We start from the raw sequence: 26,451 nt of genomic DNA, 5'->3' as shown, positions 1-26,451 counted from the left end.
ATACATAAACTAGCGGGCCAAGCAATACTTATTCCAACTGCATCCGCAATTGTTTTATATTGTCCATGGGGTCTTATCAAAGCCTCTTGAGGTACCATTGCCACCTGAACAGATACTTCCCAATAATCAATTCCAAGTTCTAACCTCCCTACTTTTGTGAGTGGATCCTTACTCAAAACAGCTCCTTTAGCCACAGTAACCCCGGACCTCGCGACACTCATAAGGAGAACTTCGGTCACATCCTACAAATAAAATTCACTATTTAATAGAATGCATTGTATCAAATAAACGCTCGTCTATAGCTAGATTCCAGCTTACAAAATATATACCACATATAATTAAGCACGCAATAATCTCAAAATATAATAAAAGAACTATTCAATTGGTATGGGTATTTACCCCGGCACTAGTATAAGTCGTATTCTTCCCCTTCTTCGCCAAGGGTCTCTGCAATGGATAAATCAATGTTAATCAACATATACCAACTAAAGTATAAATAATTTTAGGACATAGTACATACGTAAATATATACACGTATATAATATAATTACCTGGGGGGTTGGAACCAAGGGACTTAATGATGGAGACGGTTGGTTCAGGTTGGGATTAGTGGGATTAGCTAATACACCTAATACCGTGGCTAGGTTAATGTTTGGATTTGTCAAGGCGGACAACAGTGTCGTCACAGTATCTTTTAAGGATGACATTTCAGACACGGTTTCTTTTAGGGATAATATTTCAGCTTGCAATCCCTCATATTGTTTGTCTCTCATCTCAGCAGCGGAGGCCATCCTTCGGAACTTGCTAGGGTTGCGTGTTATGCCCCACAAATTAGAAGGAGAGGGACCTAACCCATAAGTGCGGACGCGGCCATGTCGATCTTCTCCCATGACTTGGGAGAATACATCATTCCTCGCAGTGCTGCTATGTGAGGCCTCAGGCTGCTGAGATATTCGTTCATTGAGTTGTAACTTCAATAAAAACTGCAATAAAAATAACACGGGTTTAGATTGTACAATGATAAAGTAATAGGCTAATCACAACTAGTTGTATATGAGAGAAAAATTCAAAAAAGGATAAAACATAACAAGTAAATACATGAACATACCATTGCTACCGATGAGGCTTCATCCACAGGCGTCCCATCCTTGCGTGTATGGGTCAATATGAACATCTCTTCCCGGGTTGGATCCTCCCCACCAGCCCTCTTCACCCTCTATCATTATGTAAACAAGAACAATTTAATGCATCGTAACATGTCATTATCTACTTATATATCAAAAATCGATTAACATGGTTGATCTAGTGATTAATAAAATTTACCTCTTCCTCGCGTATCCGCGCGAAGCTCTTCGAGCCTGCGGCATGACCGATTTTCTGTTTTCTCCTATTCTCCATATTCTTCTTATTGCGGGCCTATAATGTGGCACACCGAAAGAGTAAATTAAAAAATATCAACAAAAGATGGTTGTGTAATTCTAAAACATGAAGCATTCAATAACTACTCATCACACACACCTTCCCTTCTTCAGAGTTCCAAAACTCGATGAGGGCCTTCCATTGATCCGATTGGACCCGCTCATCAAGGTCTGCGAGCCTCTCGTCATCAGTCTCATGAGGCAAGTAGTGGCGTTTCTTCAACTCACACTTCCAGTCCCTCCACTTTGTACCAATCGACCTCAGCACCCAAGACTTAATGTTCCTGTCCATGTCAAACTTGGACTGCATCACATGTTGAAAGTAAACAATCACATAATGAAAAAACAAAAAACAAAAAACAAAAAAAAAAAAAACACATTGTCACCATTACCATGACAAGCCCCCACATAAAATCTTTCCTCTCAACCGGTACTTCCCTCCAATCAGAAAATGTTAGGGGTGCGAATTCCCCATTACGTGCTATGGTCCCTAAGAAGTTTGTAAGCTTGCTGACATTGTCACCAACAGGTTGCCCTAGAGTGTTGGTGGCAATAGGAATGCGTTGTCCTTCAGGCATATTCCAAACTACAAAGCATCGTGTGGGGCCTCGAGTCTTTTTTTTCGTGGACGGTGAATCTGTTTGAAAATAAAAAACACAGCAATAATATGCAAACCCATACAGTTCCTTAACATAAAAAGAAATTTTCAAAGATATTATTATAAAGGCTGCATAGCATACCACTAGGAGCCTCCTCTATGGAACCAACTGGCTGGGGCGGATCCTGAGGCTGAGGCTGGCTGGTGCTGCCAGTCATAGTGCCTCTTAGTCGTCGAGTCATGCTTCTAGTGCTCCTCATGTCTAACGCCTATATATGTCCAACAATATGACAATATGATAATCAATTATTCCTCATTTTTAGTTCATAATATATCTAAATGGAGGTCCATAAAATGAACAATTTAATTTGAGCAAATTGGAGCCCCATATGCAATTTGCAAATAACTTCTAAGTACATGTGTACCATCCGTCACACTCTGCTAGAGTATCAAAGTTTTTTTAAGAAATAAAAGGGTGGGTTATTTAATCATCTGACAAAGTATGAAGCTAGATACTCGAACACTTAAAAATTGTACAAGTGGCATACAATAACTCAATGAAACTAATTAGATTGTAGAACTCATTGTATTTTAGTCAAAGTCCTAAAATCATATTGTTTAAGAAAACTTAATCTTTGATTTGTGGGCAATTGTTTGTTGAAATATGCAGGTCGTACAAATTGTGGATCCCATTATCAATGGAACATATCTCCAAAATCATCATATCAAGAAAATTTAAACATCCATATATTGCCTATCAAATGGATGGCTAAAACAAAATAATGAGTGGTCCAAATTTGAAAGGTCAAACATCAAGTCTACCATATGAAAGGCCACACATGCAATGAAAAAACTGAAATATACATGTGTATCTGAATTTTTTGTGCTGAAGTTTTCAAATCAAAGTGCATTGTGTTGTATCCATGTCTCCAACCTTTTGCCGATTCAACTATTTATGGCTTGAATGAGATTGAACCAGAATATGATGAATGACTTCACATCCGCCATAAGAGTTCATGCATAAAGCTACATCAGGACAATATGGTGAACTTTTCAAATCAAAGTGCAATGGATAAAGCTTACAATAGCTATTCTTTCACATATTGAGTAAAAGCTTTCTTTTTCATACATCGGGACAATATGGTATATAAGAAATCAATTATTTGACATAATGGCATCCCCGTCAAGATCAGAAAACTTCGTGTCATTTGTTTAGTCCTTTACCATCATTTGGGTGAGTGGTAAAGGTGTGACAATTGTTGTTCCATCGACATTTGTCCTTTCCCAATTAACAGTGTCATTACCAGTGAATATCATGTCCTCCAAATTTTGATCATCACACGGCGAGCTCCCTGAGTATGTATCAACATCGCTTGTAGACTCTTCCTCACGCATATTAAACAAGTCCCTAGGTTTTGTCCTCACCACAACATGTCAATCCTTGTCAACGAGGTCGTGCACACAGAACACATGCTCGGCTTAAGATGCGAACACAAATAGTTCATCAAACAATTGTTGACCAGTATGGCATAACCATTTCAAATTCATGAGCATCAACCCCAATTCATCCTTTCTTGACACATGCCCTAAGATAAAAACATCAATCCAATCACACCTAAACAATGCAACCTTCCGATGACCACAATATTTCATTTCAATGTGTCTATCAAGACACCATAGTAAGTTACATCTCCTGCAATAGGGTTTCTATTACTGGCACTCGCAAAGCTTGATATCTTTATAGTCATAAGACAACTCCACTATGTTGAGTTTTTCTTTTCTTCTCTTGGTCTTTGGTGTGAAACCTGAAGTCGTTCATGATAAACCCGTTATATCATCTTGCCATATTAGGACCCCAAGCTAGCCATTTAAGGTCTTCTGAGACCTACTCATTCCTTGCCTGACGCAACTGTTCAACCTATTCGGATACGAAAAATGTTAATTCAAAAGCACATGTCTAAACAATGAAAATGAACATGCACATGTCGGTCAACTTATCGTATCAAATACATACACAATTACTAAACCATTTATGAAATGCATCATTTTGAATGCGTTCTATTTTCCTTAGTTGTACGGTACAATTCTTTTGCTTAACAACATTTATGTGTTCTTTGCATATGAATTGGTTTCAGTAAGACACCCCTGTAACTTTATCTAGTACACAATCCTCGGACTTCCCTAATGCGTGACCTATTCGTAGGAACATAAAGGATTGTTCTTCTATAACAGTGTTACCATAATTGTCATTATGTATTGATCGATTGAACCTTGTCTCTGCACCATGCAAGTACCTTAAGCAGAATGTTAAGCATTCTTCCACCAGGTACCCTTCTACAATTGAATCATCGAGCCGACTTTTATTACGCACATATGATTTTAATGTAAGCAGATACGTATGGTCAGCAATATTTAGAAGTATAGACACACATGGTCAATTAACGTGATTGGTATAACATGACAATACAAACTAATTTATAAATATAAACATGCACCTGTCAATGGGGTACATCCAACGGTATTATACTAATCTAGCTATTTTTCCCTTGCCCACCAAATGAATGGAAAAATGCACCAAAATATCAAAAATAGCTAGCGAAAAAATCTTTTCTAGATGACAAAGTGTTAGCGCAATTCGATATTCCAGTCGGTCGAAGTCTTTTACTTTGCCAACTTTGAAACATAATTCACAAAAGAAACTACTTAATTCAAGCAAAACTAAGCTCACACACTTACGCAATGTTGTTCATATAGTTAACGGAGGTATTTGTTGCATCATAACATGATAGTCATGCCTCTTGAGCCCTAAAATTTTGCACTTTTTGAGATGCACATATCACGAAATATTTGATGCATAACCATCTGAAACTTTCACCTGCTTCAAGACTTCACAAAAATTATCTTTCTCCCTCGATGACATAGTGAAGCCTATAGGGTGCAAATGTGTTTTATTCAATGTAAGTTGGTATGGGTGCAGTGTTTGTCTTATACCCATATCTTGCATGTTAAGACATACCTTAATATTGTCCTTTTTTCCTCCGATATTCAATAGTGTCCCAAGCACATTGTCACACACATTCTTTTCAATATGATGCATAGCCAGATTGTGACGCAATGATTATGCTCTCAATATTGCAAATCAAAGAGGATACTCTACTTCTTCCAATTATATCACTCTCCCGCATTGTCCTCCCGTCTTCTTTTGTGCCCAAGATTGCCACGAGTCTTCTTCCCAAATGTGACATTAATTCCCTGCAACTAAGCCAACACATCAAACCCAGATAGCAAAGTTGGCACATCGTCAAATTCTTTCGTACCATCAAAAGATCCACTATCAATTCTAAACATATGATCAGGTTCCAAGAATCGACAACAGTCCATATAACAAAACTTTCGATCATGTTTTAGTATCATTATTGCAGCAAGGACAAGCGAGGCATCCTTTAATGCTCCATCTAGACAAGTTCGCATATGCAGGAAAGTCATTGATAGTCCACAACAATGACACACGCATTCGAAATATCTCATTGCTTGTTGCTTGAAGCATCATAAGTGTTTGTGCTAACCTCTCACAATTCCTTTAACTCATCCATCAAAAGTTGTAAATACACGTCGATGTCATTACTGGGTCCAGGGGGCCAAGAATAAGTAATGACAACATGAGATAATGTTGCTTCATGCACATCCATGGTGGCAAGTTATATGGTATCAGAACAACAGGTAGAATTGCACACGAGTCGAACCGAGTCAAGCTTGGCACAGCTCAACTCGGCTCAGTCACTAGCTGACCCCAGCTCGAACTTGGCTCGGCTCGGTCCTTGAGCTTGACTGGCCAGCTCAGCTCGGTTCGGCCAGCAGCTGAGGCCAGTTCTAGCCAAGATCGAGCCTGTGCGGCAATTTCTCAAACACATGAAGTGCGCATTCAATTTCTCACAGTATATAAAACAGCAGCAGCGATTTACAAGTATTTCATCAAATACTTAGTAGGTAACATCAAAATCAAGATACAAGGGTAATTGTTTCATATCCATACCTTCCTCGTCACCGATCAACACTTCATTAAGTCATTTCATCAAACACTTGGTGAGTAACATCAATATCAAAATAACCGAGTAATCGAATTGGTTCGATCTAAGTCGATTCAAGCTAGGACAAGCTCAAACTCGGCTCGAAATTTTTTCGAGCTCCAAAAATCAGCTCGACTTGGCTCGAACTCAGTTTCGACCCGAGTCGAATCAAGCTTTTTCGAGTCAAGTCAAGTCGAGCAAGTTAACCGAGCTAACTCGGTTCATGTACAGCTCTAACAACAGGACATGTGCTGTGTGTGATACTCATTGTCCTGAATAAATTGAAATCGTCTACTGTTAACCCAAGTCTAACATTGCGACTGTCCAAACAAAGGTCGGGTAGTCGTAGTCAAAAGTTTTCCAGGTTGGGGAGTTAGCAAGATGCCTTAGCATTCCATCTTGGTGCACCCTGCATCATGCCATCTTATAAATGAAATTTTTTATGACATGAACAACCTCTAAAGCCTTGGTTTCAATGGAAAATGATGCAATTTCTTATTCGGAATTTTCCGACCTCTTCTAGATGAAGAAGTTGCATCATTATCTGACTGATGTTTAGCCGTTTTCCATCTAAAAACACAACATATAGCACATGATTGCTCGTAGGCAACCTCCTTCCAATACAACATACAATCGTTGGGACAGGCATGAATTTTATTATATTTGAGGCCCAAGTCTCAAATGATCATATTGGTTTCATAAAAAGACTTTGGTAACATTTCACTCTCGGGTGTGCCTCCTTCAGCAATTCAAGCAACATAGTGAATGATTTGTCGCTCCATCCATCAAGGCACTTTATGTGATATAGTCGAACAATGAAAGAGAGCTTAGTGAACTTCTTGCAGCCTGGGTACAATTCTTTATCAGCATCTTCTACCAATTTGAAATTTTGTTGTGCTTCAGTATTAAGCCCCATGTGTAGGTTTATATGTTGCATCACCCTCTTCACCAGCCGAGTCCCAAAAACTGAACACATCGTGTAACAATCCGTGCATATCATCATGTGGATCCAAATTATCATCTACAATATTTGTAGTAGCATGCATAGAAGAATACATAGCTTCCCCATGGAAATGTCAATGGATGTAATTTGTATTAAATCCATCACTTACGATATGATTGTATGCTTGTTGTCGAGACACACGGAAGCAGTTGTTACAGTTCCTACATGGGCATAGGATCCTCCCCCTATTAATTGCATTTGGAATTTCAAAATAAAGGAATTTCGTAGCTCCATTCAAGTATGTGTTGCTCACCTTACATCATCCAATGAAATTGGAGGACATGTTAAAACAATGCATCTTAGACATTGGGTTACAACAATTGGAAAGAAAAAGTTACTAATTGAGGTACCTTAATAGATGAATCCAACTTTTATCAATCATTGTGTTCCTCGGCCACTCCAACAAGTTCTCCAACAAGTTAGTGGAAATACAACGGAATTATAGTTTGACAAATTTCTAGGAAGAAGATTACGAAAAAGAGACAATGGTGAGTAGTTAGCATGTTGTGTGCCCTAAACAACCACCGAGCAACCCTCATCATCCTCAGATGGGCTCTGGCTCGAGGAGGAAGAAATACCAGATTCATCATCACTGCTTTGGTCCACCTCCATCGGATGTGAATAGGGGGGCACTGCCCGGATACAACTGGGGGGGGGGGGGGGGGGGTTTAGCTGGACAGACAAAAAGTCGGAAAGCAGAGTGTAGGGCTGCCCCGAGATAGAAGTCCGAGCGTAGCATGTCGCAATGTTAGCATAAAAAGAAGGCAAGCAAGCACATACTGGATTTCAAACATTCCTCTTGTTTGTGTGCATGTGCACATGTTACAACCCATTTTATGGTGAACCAGCCAAGGATCAAGAGTCTTAGAGAGAATGAAGAATAAAGAATGAGAGCCAGTGGCTGAAAGTCTTGAAGAAGAGATGGAGAAGATTTGGGGGGCGTGGGTTGCAAGGGGGGAAGGAATCGGTTGATGGAGGTGTAGATGGGGTTTCTTGTTGGGAATGAGTATAGAGAGAGAGAAAGAGACCGTCGGTTTTAGGAGAGGAAAAGGGAACGAGGGTTTGGGAACGTCGGTTTTACTTTTTCTTCTCTGGCGGTTATTACCTACCGCTAGTAGAAGTCCGTCGGTAAAGACATTTAGGGGCGGTATCTTGTACATTAGAGGTGGTCATACAAAAGCACGGGTAATTAATACCTACACCGGCAGTGTATGTTGGCCACCGGTAAAAATGCGCTAGTAATTTCCCTATTTCTTGTAGTGCCACCAAATTATGTGTTCATGTGTGTGGAAAAGGTACTATGCACTCCGCCTAATAGATGACTTCCAACCATTCATGTGCACACAACATCGAACCAATCCAATGGGTTAACCCCCTAATAAGGACTCGTGCAAAATTTTGTCATATCAACTATATCAACTCATTGATAGGACCACACTTTTTATTTTGCTATATTAATGGCGGCACATTGCATTTATGGCCTGACCCATCTAATGAGTAGATAGGGCTGATTTCTGCACTAGGCAATCCTTGGGGTGGGGCTAACTCATTAAAAAGTTTGGATCTCACATGCACTTAACAGGTTGAAATTTAGTTGTTGGGTGGACCGTACTTTGTAGTCCAACTGGTTGGACTCTGACCTCCTCATGTGTATGTGCCTATAAATAAATATATAAACAAACAAACAAATATATATATGGGAAAAGGTACTATGCGCACTATGCGCTCGACCTCACGAGTCCGTCCCATGAGGTCGAGTTGTGTGGGCCCCACCGTGATGCGTTTCGAACATCTACCCCATCAGTCAGATGCACCATTCCATCGTGGGCCTTGGTCTCAAAAATCAAGTCAATCTGTGACTTGTGTGGGCCACACCACATACAGAAGTGGGGAGGGGCCGTGCACCATTAAAACATTCATAATCATTTTTTGGACCCACCGTGACGTGGTTTCAAATCCAGCTCATCCTTTGTGTGTCCCACTTGGATGAGGGTTCAGACCAAGTTTCAGCAACATTCAAAACTCAGGTGGGCCCCACCAAGTGCTTTTATATGTTTTAACGGTGTCTTCACATGATTTTAGATGGTATGGCCCACCTGAGTTCCGTATACAGCTGATTTTTGGGATATCCCATAATTTAGAGGGGACCCATCAAATGCACGGTATTGATGGTCGACACGCATCACGGTGGGGCCCACACAGCTCGACCTCACGGGAGCTTATCGTGAGGTCGAGCGCGTAGTACCTTTTCCCTATATATATATATATATATATATATATAGTGAGATTTCATTTCTTTGGTTGCTTATTTACCTTTCTTCTCTTGCTTGCGTTATTCTTCCGAGATAGTTTGGACACAACCCTCTATGATGGGAACCCATAGACCAGGTGTACTCCAATATGGGTGCATCATGGTGCCGAGTCACACTCGTTGGACCATGCAAGAGTCCCACCCTGGTAGGAACAACCGGTTGAGCAGTCTTTTAGAAAACCATCAAATGAGCCACCTATAAATGGATTCTAGAAAGAACAATTCTATTGGTCAACGAAGAAAAGGCCTTATGATACCCAATCCATAACTTTTACAGATAGTGGTCCAACCAAGGTGGGACCCACCACATAAATAGAGGCCAGATTATGGATCATTCTGCCACGTGTCCAATCATGTGCATCAAATGAGATGAGGATATGGTAAATTCACTCCATACTAGTTCCAAGAAAAGGAAGATAAAAAAACAAATCACCATATGCACTCTTGGTTAGCATGATGCTACATATGCATGCACTAGTCTGGCGTGCATGTTTCATCATTGTACCTCACTCCAAATGGCCAAGCAGGACAAAACATTCCAAACACAAAACAAAATGATCAAATTTTGGATATTTGAATCTCATCTACCCCAAAAGGACAAAAGGTGACCAAAAAATGGAAAACAATTTTGAAAACAAAAGATAACCAAAGATTTCAAATAAGCAAACCAAAGATTTCAAATAAGCAATTGCAGACAAATAAAGTAACATGAAACAAAACTACTCAAGCAAAAATCATCAGCAAAAGGAAATGAGAGAGAGGCAGCAAATGACACACAAGAAAGTTGAAAGTGATGACAAAAAGATTGTATTTAAAAAAATCCAATCCCAATTGTAGTTATATCATATGAAACCAAAAAAAAAACAATACTAATAAGAAACAGAGTTCCAACTAAAAAGAGGAATCATCAATCAAACACAAATATAAAATGTACAAGAAATGCAAGGAATGAAGCAACATGAGTCGTAAATTATAAAAACACAACAGAAAGATCAAATTTCAGTGGTTCAAAACCCTAATGCATCAAATTTTTGAAAAAGTCAAACAAACGATAGAAATAGACCCGATTAACAAAAACCCAAAGAAAACAAAAGATTTGCAAGGATTCCAAGCGATTAAATAGAAATAAGATGAAAAGTAGAACCAAACCCCGAATCTCACATCAGGACGCAGAGACACAATAATAAATGTAGGAAATGCATCAACCGATGTAAGAAAACTCAAATCACTCCGATGTAAGAAAACTCAAATTGCAAGAAAAAGAATATAACTTTGTTTTAAAAAATACACAAACACCAAACTTTTGGAGAACTACCACACAATGCAAATAGGAAAACAAAAAAGTGTATAGACTACACAAAGACAAACGAAACTAAAGATTTCCAGAAATTTCAAGCAATTACAAACAAATAAAGCAACAATACAAAAGAAACCCTCAATCAATCATCTAAGGGCAGAAAATTGGGAAGGGGAGAGAGAGAGAGAGAGAGAGAGAGAGAGAGAGAGAGAGAGAGAGAGAGAGAGATTCTATAATCATACTAGAAAAATGAAAATACAGTACAAAAAGTTGAGATCTTTGATCAAGGATCAAAGAAGATTCTAAGAACATAAACAAAACCCTAAAGGCTGAAACGAGAGCAAAAACACAGCAAATGCAGCAAATGAGGAGAGAAATTTCAAAATCGCGAGCATGATCCCATTTCTTCACTGAGAATAGAGATCTTCGATTGAGAATCAAAGATGATTCGCAAAACATAAACAAAACCCTAAACCTCTAATTAACATGCAGAAACGAGAGGAAAAAGGCAAGAAATGCAGCAAATGAGGCGAGAAATTTCAAAATCACGTCAGAAAGATCTCATTTCTTCAAAGGAAGTTGAGATTTTCGACTGGAAATTGGCGTCCGGAGAAAAGACAAGGAGAAATCACTCACCTTTGAAGTCCGGTGAGAGAGCAAGAGAGAGAAAGTGCTAGGGCTTTGAAATTTCTTTGTTGCGATTCAAAGAGTGAAATGAGATGATTGAGAGAGAGAGAGAGAGAGAGAGAGAGAGAGAGAGAGAGAGAGAGAGAGAGAGAGAGCTTACCGTCGCGTTAGGGGAGGAGAAGACGAGAGAAACAGTTAGGGTTTTTTAGGGGGAGGAGGAAATGAGAAAGGATAAAGGACATTTTATTTTATTTTTGTTTTTTTTTTCGCGGGGGGGGGGGGGGGGGGGGGGGTGTTCTTGGGACCTTTTACTGGCGGTTTTGTGATTGCCGATAAAAGTCATCGTAAAAGTCCACGGGTAAAAACCTGGTAGGGGCAGTCGTTTCCTACATTAGGGGCAGCCACACGAAAGCGCGGCTAATTCATATCTAAACCAGTGGTATATGTTGGTCGCCGGTAAAAATGCGCAGGTAATTCCCCTATTTCTTGTAGTGGATTGGCGAAAAACAAACCTTTCTCTTCCTTCAACCAGGTTGAGAACTCATTGTTCTTGGCAAAGTAGTCAATCATTGGACAACTCTTCAAAATCCTATTAGGCGGAGACAACCCCAAGTATCAGCAAATCTCAATTGGAGGGCATCAGTGTAGTGCCATTTCCACCAATTTCCTCATTTGTGATTTCGCAAGTTGCAATTCGATATCACAGGACAGGATGAATCCTAAGCATGGTATTAAAAAACGATTACTTTATGGCCATAATGGGCGTTATGCAATGGTAATGATGGTGCACATTAGGTGATATGGGGCCATAATGATTAATGACCGATTTTTATTTTTTTATTTTTTTTTAGAAGGCCTGTAAACTGATTTCTTTTAAAGGCCTGTAATGGCAGTTATGGCCACACTCAAGTAATTGTTGGCACTTGGGGAAGAAATCTGAAAGGAGGCTGGAAATGTGGAGTGACATATGGGCTCAAATCTTCTCATATATACTTTGCCCTTCTCCAAGATTCCATGGCGGTTGACAACAACTAGGAGTGTTCAACATGACTTTTAAATAAGATGCAGGCCAGGCCTAGTCGAAGTTCCATTTCATATAAGATTCCAGGGGATGTTGACGTTAATTTGAGAGGATGCAACATGATTTGTCATGGGTAGTAGAAGACTAGCAGTCACAAGCAAGAAACTAATCCACCAGACTAAAATCCATAAATTTTGGGAGGTTGTTCTCTATGAAGCCTGACGAGATGTGTCATTAAAGTTCTTTTGAGATAGATGGTTATAGAGATGCAATGAGAAACAAGATATGTCATGGAGGAAGATAATCCAAACAAACATAGGAATAGAAATACCTAAAGGGAGATGAGAGCATGGTTTAGGGTTATATTTGTAAGGTGACGATGATTTTTTTTTTTTTTGGTACATTGGTAAGGTTTACAACTTACAAGGTAACACCAAGGGTTGAACCCTCAATCACTCACACACAGTACATTATCTCTAATCAAAACCCTTGATCACTCACACATACTAGACTGTCTCTACCAGCTCAATTAACGAACCAGAGACAGACTGAGATGGAAATCAGATGAAATTTTATTTATTTATTTATTTTAGAGGAAAAGAGAATAACAAGAAATTTCAAAGTTTGAAAATTTGAGAAGACATTGGTGTGGTGTAAGGCTTGGAGTCTAAATTATAAAAGAAATTTGACAAGGATGAAATTAAGCAATTGGTGAAATTGGTTGATTGGTTTGAGTGGTATGAGGATTCATAAATGGGATGGTCAATGGAATTTTTTTTTCTTCCCTCGGCACCTAGTTGCAAGAACCTTCCACCCGAGCTCAAGCTCCTTCCAGGCAGCATTTGATGATAGTTTGAAACAAATGTTTCCCAGTCCTGCACTCTTAGACAATTCTGCCTCTCCGAAGATTCTTCTTCACCTTGTGGTAACACATGCATGAAAGCGGTACTTAAATTTATAATGTTGATGTGGCACTCATACTTTTTGGCCTTCCATTGTCCTGACAATAAGGAGAACTAGGAAACTCCATGATAATGACACCAGGGCACCGACGGACCAAAGTGTCCTGATAATTTCGCAAAAGTCTCATGTGTCAAATACTTCAGATGAGGTGTCCGGATGCCTATCGTAGCATATTATTTTCTTTTCATTTTCCCTTTCCTTTTTCTATTCTATTCAATGATCTTTTATTACTAAGTCGTGGATTTTTTTGTTCCTTCATTGCATTCAAATCTGCATCCAAACATTGGTGTCATCAAGGAAACTATTCATGGGAGATTCCCTTGTACACCATAATTTAGTTTCAATTTTTTCTTCTTCCTTTGTATGCTTAGTATAATAGCTAGCTTGTTCGATTTAACATGCTAGAGACTGTCACTTTACATAAATTCCACCAACAAAAACAAAAATCTGTAGATTTCCTTTCTTGAATCTAAAGTGCAATGTTGGGCATGACTGTGTTGGCATGCAAGTCGCATTTGGCAAACATGTATTAGTGGACTCATGCAATTCCATGTAGCCAACTACTTTACCGTGTCTTTATCCACTTTTGCTGATGGTGGTAAATTTGTGTGCTTCCTTGCTTAGTGGTTGGCCTAGCAACTACCCCTCCATGACACAATGTTGCTTGCTTTACATTTCGAGTGCGCATGTAATAGTTGGGCTTAAAGCTGTACACGAAACAAGTTAGCTCGGTTAGCTCGCTTGACTCAACTCGAAAAAGCTCGATTCGACTTGGTTCGAAACTGAGTTCGAGTCGAGTCGAGCTGATTTTTCGAGCTCAAAAGCTTGCCCGAGCTCGACTCGACTCGACTCAGATCAAACCCCAACTCGAATCAAACTCGGATCGAACCAGTTCGGTGACTCGGTTATTTTGATATTGATATTGCTCAGCAAGTGTTTGATGAAATGACTAAAAAAAGTGTCGGCTGGTAGCAAGTAAGGTATGGATATGAAACAAATACCCTTGTATCTTGATTTTTATATTGCCTACTGAGTGTTTGATGAAATACCTGTAAATTGATGTTGTTGTTTTACATTTGGCTCAAACTGGCCCAAGCAGATGACCGAACCGAGCTGAGTTGGATAGTCAGGCTCGAGGACCGAGCCAAGCCAAGTTCGAGCTGGGGTCAGCTAGTGGTTGAGCCGAGTCAAGCTGTGCTAAGCTCGACTCGGTTCGACTTGTGCACAACTCTAGTTGGGCTTGGGGTAAAATGCTAGGTGGGACTGTGCCAGCATGTGAGGGCACAACTGATTGTAAAAGTTTCACCAGTGTACCGTTTAGAAGCCAAACACAAATTTTTGGGAGAAAGGCTATCATCATCATCAAAGCCTTATCCCAACTAATTGGGGTCAGCTACATGAATGCTATTATGCTAGTTATGATTCATGATAAAAATTGTGGAAAAAGTTTCAAGTCCGTTGCCAACCCGACGCAACCCTCCTTTCTCTAGGCTTGCGAGCAATGAGGGAACAAAACTCCCACAAGCATTATCTAAGAGTCAATTACATAGGTTGATTAAAATCAACGAATTAGAAAGGCTACGATGATGACTATGACAATGATATTTATAATAGTTTGAATATCGGTGGCAATTCAAGCTATTATTTTTGCATTTTGTTTACTTGGACAGGATGACTTTTTTGTTGATTACATGATGTTCGAAAACAAACTCGCAGCAGTGATCTAGGATGCAAAATGACTGATAGATTTTGTTCAAAAAAATCACACACACCAACAACGACAAGATGGGAAATGCATTTTGACTTTTAAAAGAAAGGTGAAGTCACGATGATATCACGGTGACATCAGCAAGGTGCTTATGTCAGCACCCTTTCACTAAAAAAAAAAAAGACTCTGTAGCAGCTATGCAACATGCAGATGGGCTGTTTGGTGTTCTGGAAGGCCTGAAAGCAATCTAATTGGTCCATTGCTTGGCTTCCATGAGTTTTAGCTAGCAGCATATTAGGGCTATTTTATTGTAATACAAGTTTTACTAAGTCCAAAATTAAGCTGTATGGTTGAAAATAGCTTAATCTAAGGACGGATGTTTGTTTAGTTTTTAGGATTAGTTTAGAGAAGTTATAGGGCTGACATTTGCCCAAATCAGTGGCCATGATTTAGGAGAGATTTGGGTTGTTTTAAACATTTACGAGAGGTAGCAGGTGTATGAGATGGAATCTCATAGCATGGTCGTTGTACTTTTTTCTTTCCTGTAGTAAAACATGTGAACTTTAGGTGATTTCGTTTCCGGAAGCCCTGATTGTATTGATTGAGTTGAAGAATTCCAATTCCTACAATAATTGAGTAATTGGAAAAACATGACTCACCATGTGACGACTGCTTTTACTATGCTTGCGGTCACACTTACCATCAGACTTCATTCCTGGAAAAAAAAGATATTCTTTTAGGCGATCACTTCTCATAGGGGATATCTGAATTGACGACTAATCACAATTCACAATTCACATGCATGGCTTTAATATCGGTATTGCCCGAGTCTTGCCGGTTTAGGTGGGAACATTCTGAGTCAGAACACCAAAACGTCAGAATAGGATGACCCGGTCACGAATCTGTCCAACTTGTTCTGAATCAGGATAACTCAAGCTGATATTGACAGAGTCATGCCATAATGGACCACATTCAACTAATAAGGACCGGTGTATCAGTATCGATGTTAAGACTTGGTCTGATACCAGGACGAGTTGCAGTTCCAGACCGATTATTAAAACCTTCAACATGAGTTAACTACAAATCAGCAAGAAAATAGCTGATTTGGCACACATGCAAGTAGCTTGTATCAGAGGAAGTATACAGCCGAACTAGCGGCATCTTAACTGGGCCAGTACCCATACAGATGGGGTCCACCTTTCAGTGATCCATGATCCTGCCAGCCACCACCATGGATGGGTGATGCTATAGGTAACTTGCTCCAACGCGATTGTAGGCCTAGAAATGGATGGCTAAAATTAATGTACCACCAGTGGTCCATATACAACGAGGAGTACTTCACTGATTGGCGTACTGGAATTCTCAACCAAAGGCGCATTGTGGCCCATTGCCGATGGCTGCCGGGACCATCCAGATGAACTGTCTGGATTGACAGAAGGTGGGCCCACCTTTACAAACTGCAATATCCCTGTTTATCTCAACCACTCATCCATTGTTCATTGCAATCAGTGTGACCTAAATCAATTGGGATGCCAAACCGACGCATAAAATGTGAAACAGGAAACTCCGACTCCAATGGGTGGAGAAATTTTTGGGAGAAAGATGGAATAACAAGAAGAGATTTTTTAGGGTTTATGATTTTCTAACAAAAGGAGTTAGGAATTAAAGCAAAACCCACCTCTATCTTGGGGTTTTGTGGAGCTTCTGTGGGATTTCTTGCTCTTATCTTTTTCTTTGCTCCCGTCATTTTTCTTTTCCTTCTTCTCCTTCTTCTCGTCTCTCTTTCTCTCTCTGTCGTCTCTCGTTCTGTGCTTCTTCCTTCTGCTTTCATCTGCAGAAACAGAGAAGGAGAACAAAAAAAAGGGATGTATGAGATTGCATTCGAACTTCTGTTGGCGTTTTTCAAGAAGAGAATGGGGAGGGAGAAGAACCATCGGAGATGATAGAAAGAGTGCGCCGCTTCCTTGATTTCTTCTCGCTTCTTCCCATTTCTTGGTTTCCCTCTTTTCGGGGACGAAATTGAGATTTTTAGCTCACTCTCGCTCTTCCCTCGCCTCCCAAGATTGTCGCCTGAATGGGACTACACCGGATTGCTTTTTTATCGCTCAGCCGTGTCGCGACGGGAACGGATTGGCTACTCCCCCTGACAACAGCCAATGGCCGGTGGTCGGTGCTATGTGGGCCCCACCATGATGTATGTGTTTCATCCATGCCATCCATATATTTTTACCGATCATTTTATTACACGAAACAAAAAATTAGGTATATCAAAATCTCAAGTGGACCACATTACAGGAAACAGTGTTGAATGAGGGTTGACCATTAAAAACATTTTGGGGCCATGAAAGTTTTGGATCAAGCTGATGTTTGTTTTTTCTATTCATCTGGGCCTGTATGACCTAATTAATAGATTTGATGTCAAATAAACAGTATAGTGGGCCTTAGGAAGATTTTAATGGTTGATATCCAATCACTATTGTTTTCATGTGGTGTGGTCCACCTGAGATTTATATACCTCTCATTTTTGGGATCAAGCAATAAAATGATCTGTAAAAATGGATGAACGGAATGGATGAAACACATACATTATGATGGGGCCCACAGAGCACCGACCATCAACCCCGGATCTGATGTCAGGGGGAGTAGCCAATCCGTTTCCTGTCGGGACACTTGGGCGTTCGCGGAAGCGGATGCTGATGTACCTCACACCAGCTATCTAGCTGCAGTAATGACGTCAGCAAGTTCCATAGGTCTGATCACGAGGAGGTATGTGTTATATCCAAACCGTCCATCCATTTGGCGAGCTCGTCTTAATGCTTGAGATGAAAAATAAGACAGATCTAATGATCAAGTGGACCACACTGAATAAAGCAGTGGGATTGAACGTCTACCATTGAAACCCTTTTTGGGGTCACAAAAGTTTTGGATCAATATGAAATTTATTTTTCCTCTTCGTTCAGGTCTTTGTGACCTTATGAACAGATTGGATGGAAAATAAACGTTATGGTGGGCCCTACAAATTTTTTAACGGTGAAAATCATTATCTCCACAGCTATTTATGGTGTGGTCTAGATGATCGTTGGATATGATTCGTGTTTTGGTTAATGCCTAAACTAATCTCTAAAAATAAATGAACGGTGTAGACATAATAAATACATCACTGTGGGGACCATAAAATTTTGATCTCCTTTGAACCATTCCTACAACTCGGAGCTCGAGGAGCATCAGTGCTCCTCTTCGCACGACACGCACCTACAGCAGCTATATAGCTAGTGTGTGGTACACCAGCTAATCTGCTTACGGCGTACGCTCGCCGCTTGTTAACGTACATAGCGGTGCAAGGTACATCTCATTGGTTTGGCTTGATTCTGATTGTTCCGATGCACGTACCTTTTCGTGGCTTAAATAATAGATTTAAATGTTCAAGGTAACCACTGATCAGGTGATCTATTTGAAACTGCACTGAAAATTGATTAGAAGAGCGCCTTTGAAGCTGTTTTAGAATTGGTTGAGAATTCCGAATGCGGGATTGTTCTGAGATTAACTCTCTGCCGTGGGGTATTGAAAAAAGTGTCCTATAGTCAAGAGTTGTGTTAGCTAGTGTCTGGTCCTATGTGGAGTCTGACCAGTGTGTTTGATTTGAATTGGAGGCAGGAAATAACCTATGAGTTGATTGTTGTTGTTAAATCGGACTTAGTTGTTTGCTGCAGTTACTTGTGCTTACATGAATTGTCCAAATATGTCATACGTTACTCTATACTTTATGTAAATTCCTAAATGGATGTTATTAACACGGTAGGGTAGTGATAAACCGACTAAAGTCGGACTAGATGCTAAGACAATTGGGCAAGAGGACTAGTGGCTCGGGCAAAGGGAGAGAGAGACGGTTCAGGGGTTGTTGGGTTGAAGCATTCATTGGACTAAGAGAAGTGAATATGAGGTAGAGATTTTTTTATTTTTGTTTTTAAGTTGATATTTATATTAATTGAATGAGTGAGACAAGTTGAACCAATCCGAGCTACGTTTGACTTATGGACTTATCTGAGTCGAGTTAAGCTTGAGCTAGCTAAAAACTCGGCTCGAAAATTTTTCAAGATAAAAAATTTGACTCAACTTATACAATTTCGATCCGAGTCAAGTCGCGCTTATCCCAGTCAATTTAAGCGAGTTAACTGAGCCAACTCAGTTTGTATACAACTCTACGAAATAAAATTCCGAAATGATGAACCCTCGTGCATGTGTAAGGCAGCCTCCCTACGCATCACCTCGTATGAGAACAATCCACACATCCCAGATCTTGTGTACTCATAGGGGGGCCCACCTCTTATATCTCTAGCCGAAATAATGTGGATGTCAACTATAAACCAATTTGTGATTGGAGGAATAGTCCTATTTTTGTTCAGCTGTCCATTTCTCTAATATATGGTCCAACGATAAGTGGGCCAGCCAAACCTTGGGTCAGAATACAGGGCAGCTAAATACAAGGGACCCACCTGATGGACGTCTTTAATCTCTCATACGTGTGCAAGGTTGCCACTTGATTGGATATCCAAACAGATTGTGTCATGAATGGACAGGTCTATCAGCGCGTTGGGCCTAGCGCTTGTTGTAGGCCCAGATTTTAAATATGGCCCCTTCAAACTCTTTCATTTGCTAGGGTGAAACATGGCCCATTGACATTCCTATGCATGGGGTTCCGAATTTTCAATGAACTAACAACAGACAGGCCCGGGATCATCTTCGGCCAGGATTTCGAAGTGATCGGGCCTGGTCCATTGACATCCTTATGCATGGGGTTCTGAAATTTCAATGAAGCTGTCAACAGGCCGGGCTGAAGGTTGTGTTCGGCCAGGATTTCAGATTGATCGGGCCAGGCCTATTCATAAATTTGTATTTATTTGGCCCAGGACCGGCCAATTAACAGCCCAAAAAGTCCAATACAAGGTGTGGTCTTTCAAGAAGAGTGATCATATCATGGTTGATCCAAGGTATTTCATGGTCTAGGCTTCAATTATGAAAGTGGGGCCCATGGTTCGATAATCCAAACGACTGTCCTCTTGTATCCTACCTTAAATGGGCTATTCCCCCCAAACTCTCCCAATTCGCTTCAATTTGTGATAGGGAGTAATCTGGCCGTCCAAATTGTGGGATATACCAAGATAGGTCATCACCTCAAAATCGGTGTCCCTAAACTCTCCGATTACAAATATTTTTTCGTTGAATTCAGGCGGTTGGTTATAACCATTCGACAGTTCTCTACCATCCGTGAATAAGAGATCTGGATCAATGTAAATTTTGTTTTGTTATACATCTAAATCCGGTCCCACGATATGGACGGTTTAAATTTGAATTATTTACGTGCAAAGCATACAAGTTTTTCTCATTTGTGAGATCACGACATCACGAGCCCATAGCCGAATGGCAACATCCGATTCAACCATTGTTAAAAGACTCAGGGATCGGTTCAGACTCATCCAGTCTCAAATTGAGACGTTATTTGCCTGATTTGGGGTGAATTATCTGGTTGACTAGTTGTGTCGAACAAGATTGGTCCGCACGAGTTTGAGTCAACTCGGATGAGTCATGAAGGAATCATCCTAGTCCTAAAACCATGGATTCAACATCAATGCTCTGGGATAATCTCAGCTCAAATACGAAAAAAACAATCTCAAAAGAAGAATCCTCGTTTACATCCATTTTTGGCACACTTGTGTGGACCGATAAGATACTGTCATGTGTCGGTATTACGCGCTTAATAATGATAAAATCTTAATTACGCCAGAGGATACGTTTTGCCCCACCTTGTTTGGAGGCACATCACATGTCAAAAGTAAAGTAGCCCTTAGGATGGTGGATCCTGTGTGAGGGAATCGTCTTGCTTTCCGTGGGGTACCTCTCTCGAAGGCTTTAAGAATTAAGAGAGTATTATGTTTGACCAGAGTCACCACTAACCAATTACTTCGAATCTACAGCTGGTTAGACCTTTTAGAAGTGCTTAGAATTGAGAATCCCAAAATCCTTAGCCCTCGGATGACTTTTGAGTTTGCGTTACAGAGATTCTGAGTAAGGGACAACAGTTATAGAAAGGGAAGGTGTTAGGCACCCACTCTTAGAGGTGTACACGAACCGAGCTAGCTAGGTTAGCTCGCTCGACTCGACTCGAAAAAGCTCGATTCGAATCAGTTCGAAGCTGAGTTTGAGCCGAGTTGAGTTGATTTTTTTAGCTCCAAAAAGAGTTCGAGCTAGCCCCAGCTCGACTCGACTCGACTCGAATCGAACCCAGCTTGAATCAAACTCAGATCGAACCAATTCAGTGACTCGATTACTTTGATATTGATATTGCTCACCAAGTGTTTGATAAAATGACTCAAAGAAGTGTGGCCGATGGCAAAGAAGGTATATATATGAAACTAACACCTTATTTTTCTTGATTTTTATGTTGCTTAAAAGGTATTTGATAAAATACCTATAAATCCATTGCTGTTGTCTCAAATTCAGTATGATTTTGAAGGTGTAGTCCAGGTGTTTGTGAAAATGTTACAATGGCGAACTTGGCTCGAACTCGTCTCGAATTGGCCCGAGCTACTGACCGAACCGAGCCAAGCTGGTCGGTCAGGCTCGAGGACCAAGCCGAGTCGAGCCGAGTTCGAGCTGAGGTCACCTAGTGGCCAAGCCGAGTCAAGCTGAGGCCATCTCGACTCGGTTTGACTTGATGTACACCCCTACCCACTTTGTCCGAAAGAGCGTATGATATTTACTTCATAAGATATGATTCACTTATGAGGAATAAGATTAATTCTCACGCACAAAAGAATGAGCAATGATGATGATGGCTAATCGATTCGAATTTCTGATGGACAGGATCCAATTATATCGACAAGTTGCAGAGCATACGTTTGAACTGATTGAGTGCATGGTGTAAAGTATGTAGAAATATGATGTATGGGAGATGCTATGTTAATGCTTATAACAAAACGACAACTAACTAGTTGAGTTTCTGATGGACATGCTCTGATTATATCGGCAAGTTGCAGAGCATACGTTTGAACCGACTGAGTGTATGGTGCAAAGTATGTAGAAATGTGATGTGTGAGATGCTCGATGCTATGTTAATGCTTATAACAAAACGACAACTAACTAGTTAGGTTTCTGGTGGACATGCTCTGATTATATCGGTAAGCCACAAAGCATATACCTGCCAATTAGATATGAGAAAATGATAAAATGCAATGTAGTGAAGATGTATTTGAATAGCAGGGGGGTTGATAAGGGAATAAGTATTGCACAATGTTAGTGCTTCGACTTATATGTAGCTGATTGAAACTTGAATGGTTGGATTGATGATAATATCGTAAAGGCATGATCGAGTGGCTCAGATTAGAACTTGGGTAGTTCATGAGACTCAGATTCTGACCGGGGCTAAGATAGACCAGGGCTTGACTCTCTCTCTCTCTCTCTCTCTCTCTCTCTCTCTCTCTCTCCTTGATGGAGAGATGGCTAGTTGACTAAGGCCTTTGGGGATGATGAGGCTTCTTGATGAGAATGGATGGTTGGATATAGTGGATACTTGAAATAAGAAGGGGAGGGGGCTATTTATATCCCCAAACTTATTTTTTCTTATAATTCCCGTAAAGTCCAAGGGCAAAAAGTGGTTGAAGGGCTAAGATTGGAGATTGTCGCATTGCATCATCTCATGGGTTGGAGGGGGTGGTAAAAAGGTAAATTTAGAAAAGAGATGGGCATCAAAGTAAATACACAACAGATACACACTTAGAGGCTACAAAAGAGAGACTCTACATGCTTGAGGGACACCAACCCAAAGAGGAGTGCCACATGGCTGGTGGCAAGTTGGTTGCCACCGGTCTACACTTGGACTCCTTGCTTTGGTAGACACTCTCCCACACTTGTGTGGAGGTTTTGCTGTGAAGAACATTGTATTATTATTGCACATTGTACTCTAATTGGGCTTAATTTTAGGCTTTGATTCGAGCCTGGTTTTGGGCTTAACTAGGTGAATTGACTAGGTTGTTTGGACTGGGTAGGCTGATCAGATGAGTTGACTGGGTGAGTTGACTCGTCAAGTTGACTCAAGGTTTTAGGGTTTCAAGGTCCTAAGGTTTAGGATTAGATCAATCGGGTTGAGTTTAGGGTTTAGGATTAGAGTTCCTAGGGTTTAGGCCTATAGGGTTAGGGGTTTAGGATTGGAGTTTTGGTTGACAATCCATTGGTTCAAACTCAATCAGCTTATCGACCTGGGCCTGGAATGAGATGTTTATAAGTGCAGAACCATATGCACGTCTACAAATATGGCGAAGCAATGAATGACATGTAACCCTAATTTGTTTGGCACGTGTGACTGAGATAACGTGCTCAACAAGGCTATAAAAGACCTATCAAGACAAGGATCCGATCACAAGTTTGGTTATGCTCAGCAACGCCATCTCTTACAATCCCTCTGAAATGGAAGACCTTCCCAAAGAAGATCAGTGCTCTTCGACGATTATGAAGATTCAAGGATCGAATCATTATTGAAGTTAATGGAAACCAATGAATTCAAGGTTGAGGTAGGTCTATTGAGAGTTATCCTTTAAGATTTACGAATCTCCACGATCATGCTAGTAAGAGATCTAAAAACGATATTTGACCTCCGAAGATCTCTTAAGGCAGGTATAAATGATAAGAGAACAATTAAATACTGTGATTGTAAAAAATCCTGGATTAAGAAAGAAACCTAATGAGAGTTTTACCGCCTTCCCAATATATAAAAGGAGAACACGATGAAGAGCTCCAAGCCTATGCTAAACATAATCTATCTACACAATGCAATGCTACTTTAATCTTAGTTTTAGTTCTTCCACTTATGTCCAACTATACTACAAAATGTTTGATAATTAGGTTAGCTTTACGCTTAAAAGTAGTATAAATATTCACGACCTTCCATCACTGAATCCCAGTCGACCGAATCCTTGGAAGATCAAATCTTGATCACATCCTCTTGATTGATCCGCTTCGATTGTTTGTCCAATAGACAATCACATGTATTTATCTTTTGATTGTTTCTCTACATTTATTTATATACTGATTGTATTAAGCCTCACATACATATCAATAAAGTCAGCATTTTTTACCCTTTTAGTTTTAAATTTGTCCATTTTCGTCGCATTGAGAAATACAAAGGCTACAATTATTGGTAAAAGAAAATTTCTGAATGTTAAGGCAAAAAGAATCTATTCTAAAGGACTAACTCCTATCTTTCTAAAATCTGCTGATTGTTGTAACCATAAGTGGTTGAAAGGGTGGTTGATCCCTCGGATCCAATCTTAATTGGCCTATCTTAGCACAAGATGCATCAATGTTCAATCAAACTTGAGTCAAGTATGACTCTGGCACACCTATACTATCATAATTGCACATGTTAACTAAATACCAGCCCGCATTAACATGTGTGACCCTATGTTTGATTGAATTGCACAAACAATCTTGGTCGATAATTTTAAAGTCACAGTTCCTAAACCCAAGTACTTGACTCAAGTCATTGTTTGACCTGGTCGACTCAAAAATGCCCGATGAATCCAGATTCAAAAACCCTCTTGCATGATAGGATGGGCTAAAGTCCGGTATCCAAATATTTCCCCATCCAATAAGTTGCTCGGCCATCAACAATAAACGGGGGAAATTATAGGGAAAGTTAGATCCTCTGATGGCGGAGCCATTTTGGGTCTCTCATACACCGTGGGTGACATTAATTCAGAAAAGTCATGCAACGGTTGGGGGTCTACCCCACCACTATAGACAATTTAGATCACCCCATGGTGGAGGGCCTCATGTACAATTCAGTGCGCCCAGTGAATCGCTCAATCAAACATTCGATCAGATCCTCATATACTGAAAACGTTCCACCAACATAAGCAACAAACACAAAAAAAATGCCTCGAAGATATTTTTTTTTGGTTTTAAGAGAGAGAGAAAGAAACAGATGAATAAGGTTCATGTAAATTATTATTTTTTCCGGCAAATAGAAGAGCCACACATAAGGCCCGGCCCAACCTAGTGGGCAATTAGGCATGTCGATAGGCATGGTTTGGGCTGGGAATATGGGTATTCATACACCATATCTACCAATGCACCAATGTCGAGCCTAAAATAGGCAAAATGGCACTCGTATCCATACAACCCTCGAGTACTCATTTATGATTTAAGATTATTATAAACAACTAATTCAAAATATTAAATTTTATAGTAAAAATAAAGATACAGTTTTTTTGTTTAGACACAAAGGGAGAAAAAATTAAATAAAATCCTTCATGCTGTATTCAATCCATCACATGATTAAAATCTAAAACTATCAAGCTGAAATTGGTTGATTGGTTTTTATCTGCTTATTGGATTGGTGAACCATTTTTGGACACTTACATGAAAAACATCCAATGATCCAATGCCAACAAACAAGTTCTACAAATAAGTGGTTAGGATTGTTGAACCAATTTGATTAGGGGACTATTAGTTAGGACAATGATTTCTAATTTTAGATATTGTTTGCAATCTGTACAATTTTTGTATGCCTGCGTAATAACGAACACACACAACTCACGTATCAAATAATTCCCCAATTTTGTTAGAACTCTTGATTTGGAATGTAAATTCTGGATGCAAACTTTTGATTGGATATATAAATTCTAGACGAGTACTAGACATAGACACTAGACCCAAAGTCCTTTTACACCTTAGGTGGACCACATGTCCATGTCAAAATAGATGGTAGGTTGATCTAGAAGGTTCACAAGGCCTGAGCATGACATGGGCTGAAATAGTTGGGTGGGCGGCCTGATGTGGTCCAGCTTGAAAAGTGGTAAAATCCCTACTTCCAACTTGAACGTTCCTATTCTACATGTTGATCAAAAGGGCCACTAATTAATCAGAATGACACATTTGTGGGATATAACACGTCGAAAGCCGGGTCAGGCTCCTTGGGTGGGGAAAAGGAGGTGCAAGGGGTTTGCACCTTTGATTTGACAAATGTCATAGGCAGCCTGCTTGGATTGGGGTAAACTAAGCTAAGAGAGGGAAGGCAACCAAATTTCATTGATTTGATACTTCCTTTGATTTGATTACATTAAAAAGAAAACCCATTTGCTTTCCTCATCAAAGTACTCGTTAACTTTTTATTATTATTGAAAAAGTCAAAATGGTGAAACCAGTGTTGTCAATATCTTACGATTTACAAATATAATTTTGAGTTGAATCTTAAGCAAAATGATTTAAATCTCACCTTGAATCCCTTTTTTATATGAATCTTATGATTCTATGATTTACCATTCAAGTTATACTTGTTCTCTTCTATTTTAAAAGCTTCTCTTGGCTTTATTTTATGTTTTTAAACCGGTGAGGGCTTTAAGAAATGTAAATTATTTTATTTATTCTTTATATGAGATTAAATT

At 39.9% G+C, this 26,451-nt stretch overlaps 1 protein-coding gene across 2 annotated transcripts in view; it reads right to left on the bottom strand.

The window, feature by feature from the left end:
* LOC131242477 (uncharacterized) overlaps window positions 1–17,126 on the bottom strand; it is a 55,219-nt gene extending 38,093 nt beyond the window's left edge. The window contains exons 1-7 of one of the 2 annotated variants that reach the window (XM_058241147.1): window positions 16,945–17,126; window positions 16,692–16,844; window positions 15,673–15,728; window positions 2,159–2,285; window positions 1,811–2,055; window positions 1,519–1,722; window positions 1,324–1,416 (exon numbers count right to left, since the gene is read on the bottom strand). In XM_058241147.1, coding sequence (XP_058097130.1) covers window positions 1,324–1,416; window positions 1,519–1,722; window positions 1,811–2,055; window positions 2,159–2,285; window positions 15,673–15,728; window positions 16,692–16,844; window positions 16,945–17,002 — 936 coding nt within the window. In that variant the 5' untranslated portion in view covers window positions 17,003–17,126. Of the gene's footprint in view, window positions 1–1,323; window positions 1,417–1,518; window positions 1,723–1,810; window positions 2,056–2,158; window positions 2,286–15,672; window positions 15,729–16,691; window positions 16,845–16,944 lie in introns of those variants that run through there. The other variant, XM_058241157.1, reaches the window with a different exon arrangement.
* Between the last annotated feature and the right edge of the window lie 9,325 nt (window positions 17,127–26,451).

This window comes from Magnolia sinica, chromosome 1 (assembly GCF_029962835.1).
Source record: "Magnolia sinica isolate HGM2019 chromosome 1, MsV1, whole genome shotgun sequence".
In the NCBI taxonomy this organism is placed as follows: Eukaryota; Viridiplantae; Streptophyta; class Magnoliopsida; order Magnoliales; family Magnoliaceae; genus Magnolia; species Magnolia sinica.
Note: the sequence above shows the minus strand (reverse complement) of the source record. Positions and strands in the feature narration are given on the sequence as shown.